Source organism: Drosophila yakuba, chromosome 2L (assembly GCF_016746365.2).
Source record: "Drosophila yakuba strain Tai18E2 chromosome 2L, Prin_Dyak_Tai18E2_2.1, whole genome shotgun sequence".
Lineage (NCBI taxonomy): Eukaryota > Metazoa > Arthropoda > Insecta > Diptera > Drosophilidae > Drosophila > Drosophila yakuba.
Genome location: NC_052527.2, coordinates 8,426,683 through 8,439,621, shown reverse-complemented (window position 1 = coordinate 8,439,621; position 12,939 = coordinate 8,426,683). Strand labels below are relative to the sequence as shown.

Below are 12,939 nucleotides of genomic sequence, written 5' to 3'. Positions count from 1 at the left end.
CTTTTATGCAGATGCCATGAGAGGATACACTGCGAGAAACGATAGGCTGAAGCTTTTATGCATATGTCATGAGAGGATACCCTGCGAGATTTAAAGCCACTTTGAACTAGACTTTCATATATTTATATAGTTTTATTAAGCTGTACAATGTTGTGTTAATCTGCTTTGCAAAATGCTACATCATTATTTTATTAAAAAATTGTATTATCATGTTGATGCAAATAAATCAAATGTATACAAGGAAGTCACTGAAAATTGTTGTTTAAAGAGAGCCTTTTTTGTAAAATTTTCCATTATTTAATACTTCTTTGAGTGTAAATTCAGGTGCATAATCCGCTCTAAATGGCATTTAAACGCCGCCAATGCAATTTTCATGAGGCGCGCGTTAATGGCCGCCATTAGTGGTAATTAAAATTAAGCGAATATGCAAATTTGTGGTGGTTCCACTTATTAACGCAGCGACATGGCCAAAGTGAAAAATGAGTAGGCCAATCGCACGGTGGCAAAGAAGGCGTTCATTCCGATGCCAATCATCCCACCGGCCTTGATTTGCACCTCCGCCAGTGTGAGTTGCATGAAAATCAGCAGAATGCGGCTGTATCCGCGATCCATTCTCATCCAGTTACTAGAATAAATCGCATAGGTCAGCTGGTTCATCTCCATGGATATCAGAGTGCCGTAATAGCAGCAGGGGAATAGCTCCAGCACCATCGATAGGAAGTACACGCCGTAGTAGGTTACAGCGAAATTATTCTCCGCGAAGAACAGAATATTGATAAGCGTTATGGAAATATTGATGCCACTCGAAATAAACTGGCCGAGCTGTGAAATATTCATGGTGCTGCGCAGTAGTTCCACTATTCTGCAAATAGAAATGAATAATATGATAAACAAATATTGCATATCTTATGTAAATAAATTACAAAATAAAGAGTAGTTCAGATTTGTTGTAAAGTTGATTTCTGCGACACTTGAAAAACAGAATTTTTGTGGATCACATAAAACCACAAATATTACTTCATTAGTTTCCGGTGATCCTCGATGCATTCAATTAATTGCTTTCCGGTTGAGTACTTTGTTTCCTCCGGACCCTGGCCTATTCTACTCAAACGCATTGCCAAAAGTCTAACATGACCGGCAACCACGCAAAATGTCATCGGTGGATAGGAATCATTGGCCAGATTCTGAAGTATGGCCAAACTTACACCGGCAATTTGGTAGGTTACACTTAGCCAAAATATTAGTTCCGAGGCCTGCACATCGTATGGGAACCAGGCTGGATATAATAGCTTATGTCCACCGCCGAAAAGTACTGATGCTATGGCCGATATATTTGATAGTCCATAGGCCACAATGAAACTTTTCCAAATGAAATTCGCCTCACGTCTCGTATTTTGATTAAAGAACTCGCACTCCTCTTGACTCACAGCACGCTGATCCAGCTCCTTAAATAATATTTCGATGTCTTTTATCTCAGATAGCTTGATTCGAAAGCAAATAAATTTAAAGCTGGCGAAGAAGCAGGCCGCCGTGATCGGTAGACCCTTGCAGACTTCCCGCACAGATCTTTCCATAAACAGACCCAAAATCAGATGAATTGGATACCAGATGGTTACGAAAACTGTAATCACCACATCCAGCAAGCGATTCAGAAAGAAATGGCTTTCCAGGCCCAATAGATGCCAATATAACCAATAAGCTCGGTAGATGTGTTCACTTCGAATGACTGGCGATTTCAAGTCCATGTTCGAAACAATTGAATATATCCTGCGGCATTTTCTCTTTTATACCCGGCTCTCTAAATGGCTTAATTATGGTCCTACAACGTTACGCCCATCAATTTACTGCGAATGTGATAGCCCTATAATTTGTGATTACCAATTCACACCTTTTCTTGAGTAACAGTCGCCTGGGAAGTTACAAATTTGTGGCGACAGCGTAAATACAAATATTTGCTTTGATTATTACAATTTTATTGATCAGAGAACTGTGCAAATGGTTTACATTTTTATTTCGATAATTGGCTGTTGTAAAACACCAAATTATATAGTTGTTGATTAGTGACTTAAGTAGTGCGCTTTAATTATTTACTAGACAGTAGGTTTTTCATTAACTTAACACGGCTTTTAAAAAATTCTTTAGGCCATACTTATGTTACCCTATAGTCGAAATGACAAGGCCAAGGTGTAAAAGGAGTATGCCATCCGAACTGTTGCGAAAAAGGCACCCATATCGATGCCAACAATACCACCAGCTTTGATATTAACTGGAACCAGCGTTAGTTGCATCAGTATTATCAAGGATCGATTGTGTCTTCTATCCATTTTGAGCCAGTTGCTGGAGAAGATGGCGTATGGTAGCTTATCAAACTCCATTGTCATCAGAGTTCCGTAGTAACAACTTGGAAATAGTTCTATAAACATCGCAGCAAAGAACACGGCGTAATATATCATTGCAAAGTTGTTTTCCGCAAAGAACAGGATGTTGATGAGTGTTATGGAAATGTTGATTCCGCTGGAAAGGAACTGGCCAAGTTGGGTGAGTCGTAAAATGCTGCGAAGTAAGCGTACGATCCTGGAAAAGACACATTTCCTTAATCAATAAAACTGCAGCTGGAAATTTGAATATTATGTTTATCAACTGTCTGATTATCAATCTTTACTCTTTAATCTTACTGCATCAGTTTCCTGTGATCCTGAATACCCTCGATGAGTTCCTTGGTATGTTCCGATCCTGATTTCTTGGCATCGTGACCAATTCGTCCTAGTCGCATTACCAAAAGTCTCACATGTCCAGTGACCACACAAAATGTAATCGGTGGATATGAATCGTTGGCCAGATTTTCCAGAATTAACAGACTAGAGCCAATCGCCTGATAGGCGAAGCTAAGCCAATAGATTGATGCGGTTGCTTGAAAGTTGTAGGGAAACCAACCCAAATACATTAAGTTTCGACCACTGCTAAATAAGCCAGCGATAGTTGCGGTGATTATAGCCGATATAGCAGCCACCAAGTAGCTTTTTGAAATTATTCGGGCCACTCGACTTGGATTTTTGTTAAAGTAGTTGCGTTCCTCTTCACTTTCAGCTCGATTATCAAGATCTTGGAGCAATCTTTCAAGCGCCTTAATTTCATGCAGCTTCCAACGAAAACAGAAAAATTTATAACTGCAGAAAAGGCATTCTGATGTAAAATGCAGACTCCTGAACACTTGGATCGTGGGCTTCTTATACATGCCAAGTATAAGATGCACGGGAAATAAAATCGTAATGAAAAACGTAATTAAAAAATCCACCAGCCGTCGGAAAGGATAATCGCCCTCGACTCCCAGGAGTCGCCAATAGAGCCAATAGGTTTGGTAAAGACTTTCACTTCGGACTTCCTTTCTGGAATCCATATTTTAAACAATTGGTATAAGTTTTGTAACGCCTTTCCTTTTATACTGCTCCCTTTCAATAATTTAAGGTGTAATTGTTGTCCCCGCAATTATATTTAATTGATTTCAGCAATTATCACCTATTTGTGTAAAGTAAGCAGGTGTGAGCTGTAACGTCATAACATTAAGAATTACAAATTCTTCTTATTAATATATACGAGTTACGGAAGTAATTTAACAGTGGTTAATTATTATTAAACATTACTAGGTTGTATATTAAAAATTCTCTGTACGACAAGATTGATAGCTTTTCGCATAAGGAAGTCCATAGTAAAGTTGATATAATCCAATGTTAATATCGATTACTAATTCTTTATATAAAAGGTGTTCCATACAATGTGATCTATGCACTAGTGATTTGCCGAAACTAAGCATGAAAAATGGGCCATAAATATTGCAGTTAAAAAGTCGAGTAAAAGTTGTCTCTCGATCTATGTTGCAACTGTACGGACTAAGTTGCCATAATTCGACATTAAAACTCTTATCGGCAGCTGCTGGGAGTAATAAAAAAGTATAGATTCTTTCATTGGTGCTAAAAAGTTGAAACTTTTACCTTTCAAATGTTTTATAACCGCCATCGATAAGTTCTGTATGCAAATAGTTTGCTTACATTGTCTTTTGTTACGCTAAAACACCGTAAAAAGGGAGTTGAATGCAATTTCGTTTTTCTGTTTTTCGTTTCCCAATACTTTTTAAGGTTTCTTGTAGCTTTTTGGTAACGCTCTTTCAGTGAATAAAATGTGTCAAGGCTAAGAACAAAAAATGCTCCTTTTTGTTCAAGCATACGCTGCGTATACGTAATGCCAGTTTGAAAGTCATTGGCAAACATCTGTGAGTTGGGAATAGAAAGGGGGTTGGTTTTCTTTATTTAAAATATCTAAAAAAAAATGGTAATAAAAATTTAAATATTTTGTTCTAACATGTATGGTTTATATTTAGTTTAAATGTAGCATACGTCAATAAAATAAATATGCTCGCTTTGACTGCGAGGTATAATTAAGAGGCAGCTGCAACTTTCTTATTTTGGCCAACTTTTTGTGTTTTTTGTTTGCGGTCTCCACTCCATGAAAAGGAAAAGTTGCCAAAGTTATTTGATTTGGTATTTTTTTGAAAAGTTTCTCTTTTCTATATGATTTTTCCGCTCCGAGTGTGTGTTTATGTGGCACTAAATTAATGAAAATCACAACTGTGTGCAAAATGTAATTTAATCTTATTTTTCCCCACAGTTGGGCCCGAGGGCAACTGGCGCGTGGCCTGCGATAAACTTCCCGGAAAGTGTGAGTTGGTGGAAGTATTCTGGTCTTATCAGGCGAAACTGACAGTTTTCAAATTTATCAAGTGCTCCAAGGTTTCGGGAAAGGACGAAGACCCATCTGGTTGTTCAGTTTGTTCGATTTGTGATGGGCAAGGTCACATGGTCTTGAACTTGTCGTGTTGTCTGTTCATTAATTTATTGGATTTTCCATTGCCTCATGTTGGCTGTTTAGCATCAAAGGATTCGCTTTATTAGCCTTTGAGAACTAATTCTGCAACTGGAATATAAACAGCAGCGAAATTCGGGTAAACAATTAAATGTTCATCTAGAACTTGACGCAGAAAATCAATTTAAAAGTTTAAGGCCCATAAAAAACACATCGCTTTTATTGCTGGATAAGCAGGCGGTAATGTGGTTCAGCTGCATTTCCGCAAAAAATCTGTGCCATTAAATGTGAATCCGTTTCCCCGAACTGTGCAAAATATCAAAGCAATAAAATGCAGAAAATAACCCGAATTTTGCGATCTCTTTGCTTGAAACCATCAAAAAAAGAAGAAACGAAAGAAGAGGCGGCTTCGTCAGCAAACTGAAGTATAGCAAAAATGTTCACTTAGCAGAAAATAGTAATATAGTTCCTCGTTCTTCTATCCAGAAAGTCAATATTTGCGAATGGTTATTAGGCAGATAAACCACCTTGAAATCTGCTCATTCGTGTGCTAGCCAATATCTAATTTTGGATATTGAGTTTGCAGTTCTTCCCCTTAAATATGTATACCTTTTGCTTGCTAATTAGCTTCTGAAAGATAGTCATGCATTATATAAATTAAAATGAATCTCCCACGGCCTGATTTAATATCTCCCATGACATTGACCACATTCATACTTTGTTTACTCTGGACTCGAAGGCATTGTGTCAAGTATTTATTGCTTTATCGCTGCTTTGCGCTTAACTAATTTCAAATGATTTTTCACAGCAGAAACTTTTTCACCAGAACTGCGCCAAAAACGGTGTGCGTTTCTCTTGCTATATGGTTTTATATGTATTCTGTGTTTTTTGTTTTTTTTTGCACCACTAAGAGGTCAAGGGGGCAAAGTGGTTTGGGTTTGGTTTTTAGAGGGCCCCAAAATCGGGTGTCGGTGGAACAGCTGCGTTCGCCGTTTGTTTACTTGGTCTACTCTCGGGTCTGTGAATGGACTCCGGTCTGCTCTGTGTGCCTTTGTCAGGGGCGCGACCCCAAGGGGGCGTTCAATTATTTGTGCAGCCAACAATCAAGTCATGCAGGAGTGTGTACATTTTGGCCAACACAAGCAGACAGGGGACACTTTCGAGGGTAGACAGTCATAAAGTGATTTCTTTAAAAAATATTTCGTAACATACAATTTGTAGAATTGAAACAGCAGATCGTAAGTTTCACTTAAGCGTTCGTGGTAAGAAAATGCTGTTTAGGTTGATACAGCTTACTATACTTACTAAAAGTGTGTATAAAATATTTTTTAATTTTTTAATGTAGCTTTAAAATCCTTGTAATCCTAGTATCATTGCTATTTTCTAAATTTGTATATTTCACATCTATACTTTAAGACGTCATAGATTTTTATCGTATTTATTTATCTCCCTATTTAACCCCTTTGGCTGCGCCCATGTCTTCCAAATGCTTAGTGCCTCAGTAGCACAGTGCCTGTGTATCTGTACTTGCGGCCACTGCTAATCGTCTAATTTTATCATGTGGTTTGCCCCATTTAAGTGCCGCCAAGTGTTGAACGATTTGTGTAGTTTTCCCTAACCAGAGCTCCGTTCCCTGTGGCAGTGGTTTTCTTCGCTTTTTCTCATGGCTATTCGTGGAATTTTCGGTACGCTTCTGCTGGGCTGGCATTCTTTGCTTATCATTAGACTAAGTGCTTGCACATTTGACCTTGCCACGCCCACTCATTAGCAGGTTAATGTATGACAACGCCCCGTTGCACTCGAAAGCCCGTTCTCCTGTGCCAAAGAGCTGCATATTAATTGGATGGGGGAGAAAAGAAAAAGGGCAGACAGACATGACACACAGCGGTCACGCGCATTCCATATTTGTTATGTTCTCATATTGCCATATTGCGCATACGCCAGGATGGCCCATGCAGACAACACACGAGGGCAATCAATCATGCGCCCAAATTACGCAGCCCAGCTACCAATCTGGCCCAGTTCAGGCTGGCTTAATCTGCTAACCGTGTTTCCGGTTACCATTTACCATTTTGCATGGAGCGCGCATTTCGCTTGCCAAACAAAAGTTTTGCATAGTCAGCTTAGGTTTGGCAATGGCACAACAATATTTGAGTCCAAGGATGGCAGCGCAAAGTTAGCCGACCCATGGAGCTACTTTGTGAACTTTGGCTATCGCGCCGATTTTAAGACTTTAAATTAAACTTAAATTGTTATAATGCGGAAAAGTTACGTATATATAAGTTTCTTAAGCGCAAGTGTAGACATGAGTTTAGTATAATTTTCATTATTCTTTTAAAGTTTAAAATGTAAATCATTTAAAAATACAATACACCAACTAAACCCATTTATATTTTATATTTATATATATTTTACATATATTATATATATATTTATATACATATATTTTATATATATTTTATATATATTTTATATATATTTTATATATATTTTATATATATTTTACCTTAGTTTAGACCTAAAAAATATGTTTCCCTGAAATTGGGCTTAATTCAACATAATCTTGAACAATGCCTCTTTCGTTTGCAGATTGAATTGTACGTTATTGATTGTTCCACCTGGATTATTTGATTATAGCATCTTCAACACGTCCCGTTCAGCTGTTGCCTGGGTAAGTGCAATTCGAGTTCGTCCTGTCAAATTATGAGCTGCCTGGGTACCATCTATGTGTTTCTAACTCACTCCGACTGGTTTAAGCGGCTTTTGGGAGCAGCTCCATTTCCTTTTGGCCAGCAGCGCAGTTATTACACGCCCACAAATGCTGACATTTCAATTGTTCGACGGGGCTTAGCCCTGCTGTCAGTGCCAAATATTGTTTGGGTCGAGTATTGCGTTTTGGCCATTAGTTGGCAGTCTTGTGAGGAAGGAACTGGAAAGGCAATAGGAAGGAGGTATGTGGACCTCAAACTATAACCTTAATTCCTGCGTCTTTGCCTTCGATATCCGTGACGACGCTGGTCGTCATCGCATCCGTAGCTCAGCCCATAAAATATGAACCAATTGACGTGAAATTGATTGTTCTCCTCCAAGCTGTGCTCCACTCTGTGCTCCACTCTGTGTTCCCTCTCTCTCTCTCTTTCATCCTGTTGCCGTCTCCTTCTGTGGCGCCCTCGGTGTCTTGGGGTTTTCTGTTTGCGCTTTATTAACTACAAATGCCATAAAATGCAGGCGAAGCCAGCTTCTGCACTACCATTTCTCGTTCACACCTTCAATTCCCAGCGTGTGCACTGAAATAAAAATATCAGTTTTTTGCTGCGTGCTTGGAAAAGTGTCATTTACAAAAGCACTTGAAATTATTAAGGGAAAAAGTAAGAAAAACTAATATTTTTTAGAAAGAATCTTTACTAACTTTAAATTGATCTTAAAATGTGGTTTATTTATTTATAAAATAATAATGGTAAAATAAATAAAATAAAATAAAATTCTTTTTTTCATAATTTTAAATCAGTTTAAAACCAGATATATGCTAAGTATATATATATATATATAAATAAGTTTTCTTGTGCTTATTTCCTAATATTCTGTTTTAAGAGATTAAGTATACTTTCTTTGCGTGTAGTTTTATCCTTCTCCTTCCTTCCCCCTGCCCCCCTGCACATCCTTCCCCACCGCTTATCGCTCATTTTACACGCTGCCAGCTTTGCGAGGCGTTGCCGCAAAATTCCTTACAGTTGGCATATTTTACGTGCCGGGCCAAGGGCTTGGAATACGCTGGAGAATGGATAATGGGGAATGGGCCACGGCAGGGATTAGAAGTTGGCCGGATCCGGGATGCATGTCCGGCCTTCATGGCTCCTCCAGTCGGATCGAAGTATTCGAATGGGATTTCCTTGCGTGCTCTTAATTAATGGAATGACTTGCGGTCAGACAAAAGGTCCGGAGCATCATCAATACATGACATGGGGCACTGGAAGGACAATCATCCATCATGCAGGAGTAGTTTGTGTGGATTGGCAATGAATGCAGGTGTAAATTATGGAGAAAGCTCGGAATGCGGACAATTAGTGAGGCTTTTTGTAGCCTCGTTCAAGCCAATTCATTATCCAGAGAATTATTAAAAGGCAGTTTAAACTGGTGATTCATTGAAGTTGTGTGATAACAGTCAACTAAGGAGCTTGATATGAAACTATCAGTATACTAATTCGGATTTTAGTAGCTACTGTGAGTAGGTTAATAATATCCGAACTAGTTTTATTAATGTTAAAAATGTTATAGCCGTTGGTAAATCTGAATAAATACTCCACTTGCTCACCATTAGCCACTGATGGTCCTGGCCCACACACAATATAATCCTTGAACGTGGGCCATTCCTCACCTGTCCGTGGCGCAACAAAAATGGCCATTTATTTGATGTCGCTACTTACCTTTACACACACGCTTCATTTCCATTTGTTAGCAATTTCTCAGCCCCAATCCTCGCGTGGAAATACGCTTTCCAACCAGAGAGTTGTTGGCCACCAAGAAGGCCTCCCTTTCGGGTTTGCTCCATTTGTATGCGAGTTGCAGCATCTCTGCCTAAGATGGGTGGTGTTGGGTGGGTGGAAAATGGGGAAAATCCACTTCGGCTACTGCAATCGGCTCGCTTCGAACCCAAAACACAACAATGAAAATGCCGCATCGAACATGTTTGGAGCACATGGCACGAACCGCAACCGAGAACGCAACTTTCAAGAAATGTTTTCAAAATTCAGTTGTTTGGAAGCCATTGCAGCTAACGGTACACTCGTCGGATTTTCCATGCGCTTCGATTTTCATATTCATTACTTGTACACTAGGCTGTATAAGAAACGTGTGAAAAACAATAGAACAAGTGTGTGTGTGTGTGCGAGTGTGCGAGTGTGAGTTTGCTTGTGACAAAAGTGAGGGATAATCCTCGATAAATCTAGCGCAAGCACAAATTACAAAGGAGAGAAAAGTGCAAGAAAAACAAATGGGAAATGTAACGAAACGAAAAACTTGGACAGTGAATGTAAAACTTATTCAAATCTAATCAGAATCTAAGTCAGTATAACAACAACAGCAGTAACGACTTGAAAAATAAAATGAAATGAAATGAATTTGTCTTGCTGCTCGACTGCAATTTGTACGGCTTCGAAAATAACCATAAGTTGTCCTTGGCCAACGGGCGGCTATTTTTAAGCCACTTGCTGTTGTTGCTGCCAGCGAAAGACAAAAAAGTGAAAGCCAAGTGCAGCGAGATTCGCATCGCATAGAAATATATGTTTATACACATCTGTATTTAATTTAATTGAACAAGCGATACGCGACGGCAAAGCTGCCAGAATCTCGGCACGCCGATTGACAGGGGAGAAGGATACAAGTGTCCTGGACTCTGATGGATGGCCCCGTGTGACTGGTGTTTACTCTTGAATTCGTTTCTTATTGCTGGTATTTTTTTTCCATTTTTTCTATTTTTCAATTGTTTTTCTCTTCAATGTCACACGCTAATTTGATGCGTTGGCAGGCTGTCAACGAGGCTGGCATCGTGTTGACGGATTTGTTTTTGATCAGACAGGCGGCACACGGCGTATACGCAATTTACAGTGAAATGCTCTACGGTTAATAATGGATGTGAGAATTGGATTTGCGACCAAATGTGCCGCGGGTATAATTGTCAAGTAATTTATTTATAACTGCTTACCCAACGCGAAGCCGTGGCATTCGCTGAATCAATCAATAATGTAAAAGGGGTGTGCATATGGTAGAACATCTTAGACAACTCACTTGTCGATAAACAATTCATATATAAGCCATCAACGATGCCACGCCATTTCAGCGGAAATTCATTCGAAAAGTACGAGTAGAATCCACTTGCTCACACAATCAATGCTGAAGCGCCTTACAAGGCAGGAAATTTAATTTCCAGGTAAAAGTGAGGGCAAAGGACGCAAAGGAACCGCACGACCTGAATGCACATGTGGTTAATTGCTTGTCCTCCTCAAACGCACACACATTGTACCGAGCAGCAGCAGCAGCAGCAGCCATTACGTATACGCCATGGGCTCCCCACCAGCGACCAGCGACCTCCGACCTCAAAACTGGCTCCATTCGCATACGTGCTTAATATTTTCAAGTCGAACCTTTGCCGGGGCACGTACCTTGCCGTAATTAATTTATGCAATAATTTTTCATTGCCGACATAACTTGACAATTTTCCCCGGGCTATGCCCGATGCTCGATGCCCGAAAAACGCAATGGGAAAATGTTTTAATTTTAGAATTTGTTTCCCCCCCTCTGGCCGAAGCCATAAACTAAAGTTGCCACCCAATCCCGAAGGTCTGGCTCTTATTGCCACTAAATTTTGCGTTGGACAATTGAAAGAGTTTCTGGTGGCAGGAATGTCCGAAAGTTATGATAAATGACCAAAGACAAGCCACATAAAAGCCTCGGCCAGTTCAACTTTCGAGACGTCACGAGAGGGAAATGGCCATGAATGCCGGTCATTAGGTTAACTGACCGGGCAGGAAGTTGGCCAACGCTTATACACTATTTCCTCTTCCAACTTCAACTCTCCCACCAAAAAAAAAAAAACCCCCTCCATTTCCGTCATTGTGTTCGGCACTTTCTTTTTTGGACACTTCACTTTCGATGATTGGCGACGCCACTCGAAGGAAACCCAGCACAAGTGGCTACAGTAACGCTTAGAGGGGCGGCAAGTGAAAAGGGGGAGTGGCTGCGACAGCTGCGCTTTTCGTGCCAGCAAGGGAAAATCCAAGTGGCGGGGCAATCCGGGAACTCGCACTTGACAATCGCCATCAAGGACGACGAAATGCCACGTTCCTTTTGTACTTTTCTTTTGCCCAGACACGCCACGCGATTGAAAAAAAGGAGGGGAATGGGGCAGCTAATCGAAAAGGCTATTGACTAATCCAATGGAATGTTTCCAAAATCTATGATCTTGACTTCGAAAAAGTACTTTAGTGTGTTGTTTTGTATGATTTTGCATGTGAAACAAGTTAGTGGAAGATAATTTGAATGGTGCAATTAATTTGGTTATCAAATTTGGTTTTTTATAGCTGCTAATGATTACAATTGTTGTTTCTTAATGCTAGAATCAATATTTACATAGCCAAATGCAATATACTACTGCTGTTTAACGTAGTGAAAATGATAAAGTTGTTATGTTTTACATATGAATACTATGACTTAACTAAGTCCCATTTTTATTTACAAAAATGTTATTGAATAAAATGCGACAGGAGAGCACATTTTGAAGAACTTTTGTTTCGTTTGGTTCATTTGAGTACCCACGTCATTGATTGCCGCCTGCTTTGAATTTTTATTGGACCAGCTCGCTGGTTTCCCCACTTTCCCCCCCCAAAACCCAAAGGGCGTTTCCCACCTGCTGGAGTTGGGGTTATTGGTTTTGGGAAACTTGCGGCACTAAATGTCAAGTGCACGTGCTGTACAAAAGCAGCTTTTCCTGACCGCTGTCGAACACTTTCCCAGCCGCTTTTCCACCCCTTCCTTTCCACAACCAAAACAAAAACCGGCAACGTGACGTATGAGTGATACAGGCATATATTAACTGTATCCCAGTGTGTGTGGTGTGCGGTGTGGTGTGGTGTGCGAGTGTGTATGTGCTTGTGTATTTTTTGGGGTACTTATTAAATATTGCGCAGTCCCGGCATGTGTCACAGTAAAAGTTTACGACTGTGGAAAAATGATTCGCGATTCGGCAGCTGCTCGCGTTCATAACTAACAATATACTCGTACTAACTGCAATCAATCAAAATCAAAGTCGGATTTTACAGTCGCAACCAACTGGGTAGCCATATAAATCACAGCCATTCACATTTTCAAATGCCCTAAGTTTGGCGGACGGAACGCAAAACCCAAAACTGTGTGCAAGCAGTGGAGCCAACAAATAATTACAATTTAAGCGGAATCCGAGAAGGCAAAAAGCACACAGAGCGGAACCCGGCGAGAAGCTGAGTAAGTAAAGCGGAATGAAAGCACCGATGACCTTACCCTACGCGTCGTTTCTCAATCTCAGAACCCCAGTTCCCAGTTCCCAGTTCC

At 40.0% G+C, this 12,939-nt stretch overlaps 2 protein-coding genes across 2 annotated transcripts; both read right to left on the bottom strand.

The window, feature by feature from the left end:
* Positions 1–320: 320 nt before the first annotated feature.
* Positions 321–1,745, bottom strand: LOC6527317 (odorant receptor 33b). Its single transcript, XM_002088374.2, has 2 exons — positions 1,018–1,745; positions 321–862 (listed from the first exon to the last, which is right to left on the bottom strand). Exons 1-2 carry the CDS (start codon positions 1,743–1,745, stop codon positions 451–453), a joined length of 1,140 nt encoding a protein of 379 aa, XP_002088410.1. The 3' UTR covers positions 321–450.
* Positions 1,746–1,961: 216 nt separating this feature from the next.
* LOC6527316 (odorant receptor 33a) lies at positions 1,962–3,397 on the bottom strand. Its single transcript, XM_002088373.3, has 2 exons — positions 2,676–3,397; positions 1,962–2,574 (listed from the first exon to the last, which is right to left on the bottom strand). The coding sequence occupies exons 1-2, from the start codon at positions 3,395–3,397 to the stop codon at positions 2,160–2,162; spliced, it is 1,137 nt and encodes a 378-aa protein (XP_002088409.2). The 3' UTR covers positions 1,962–2,159.
* Positions 3,398–12,939: the final 9,542 nt, after the last annotated feature.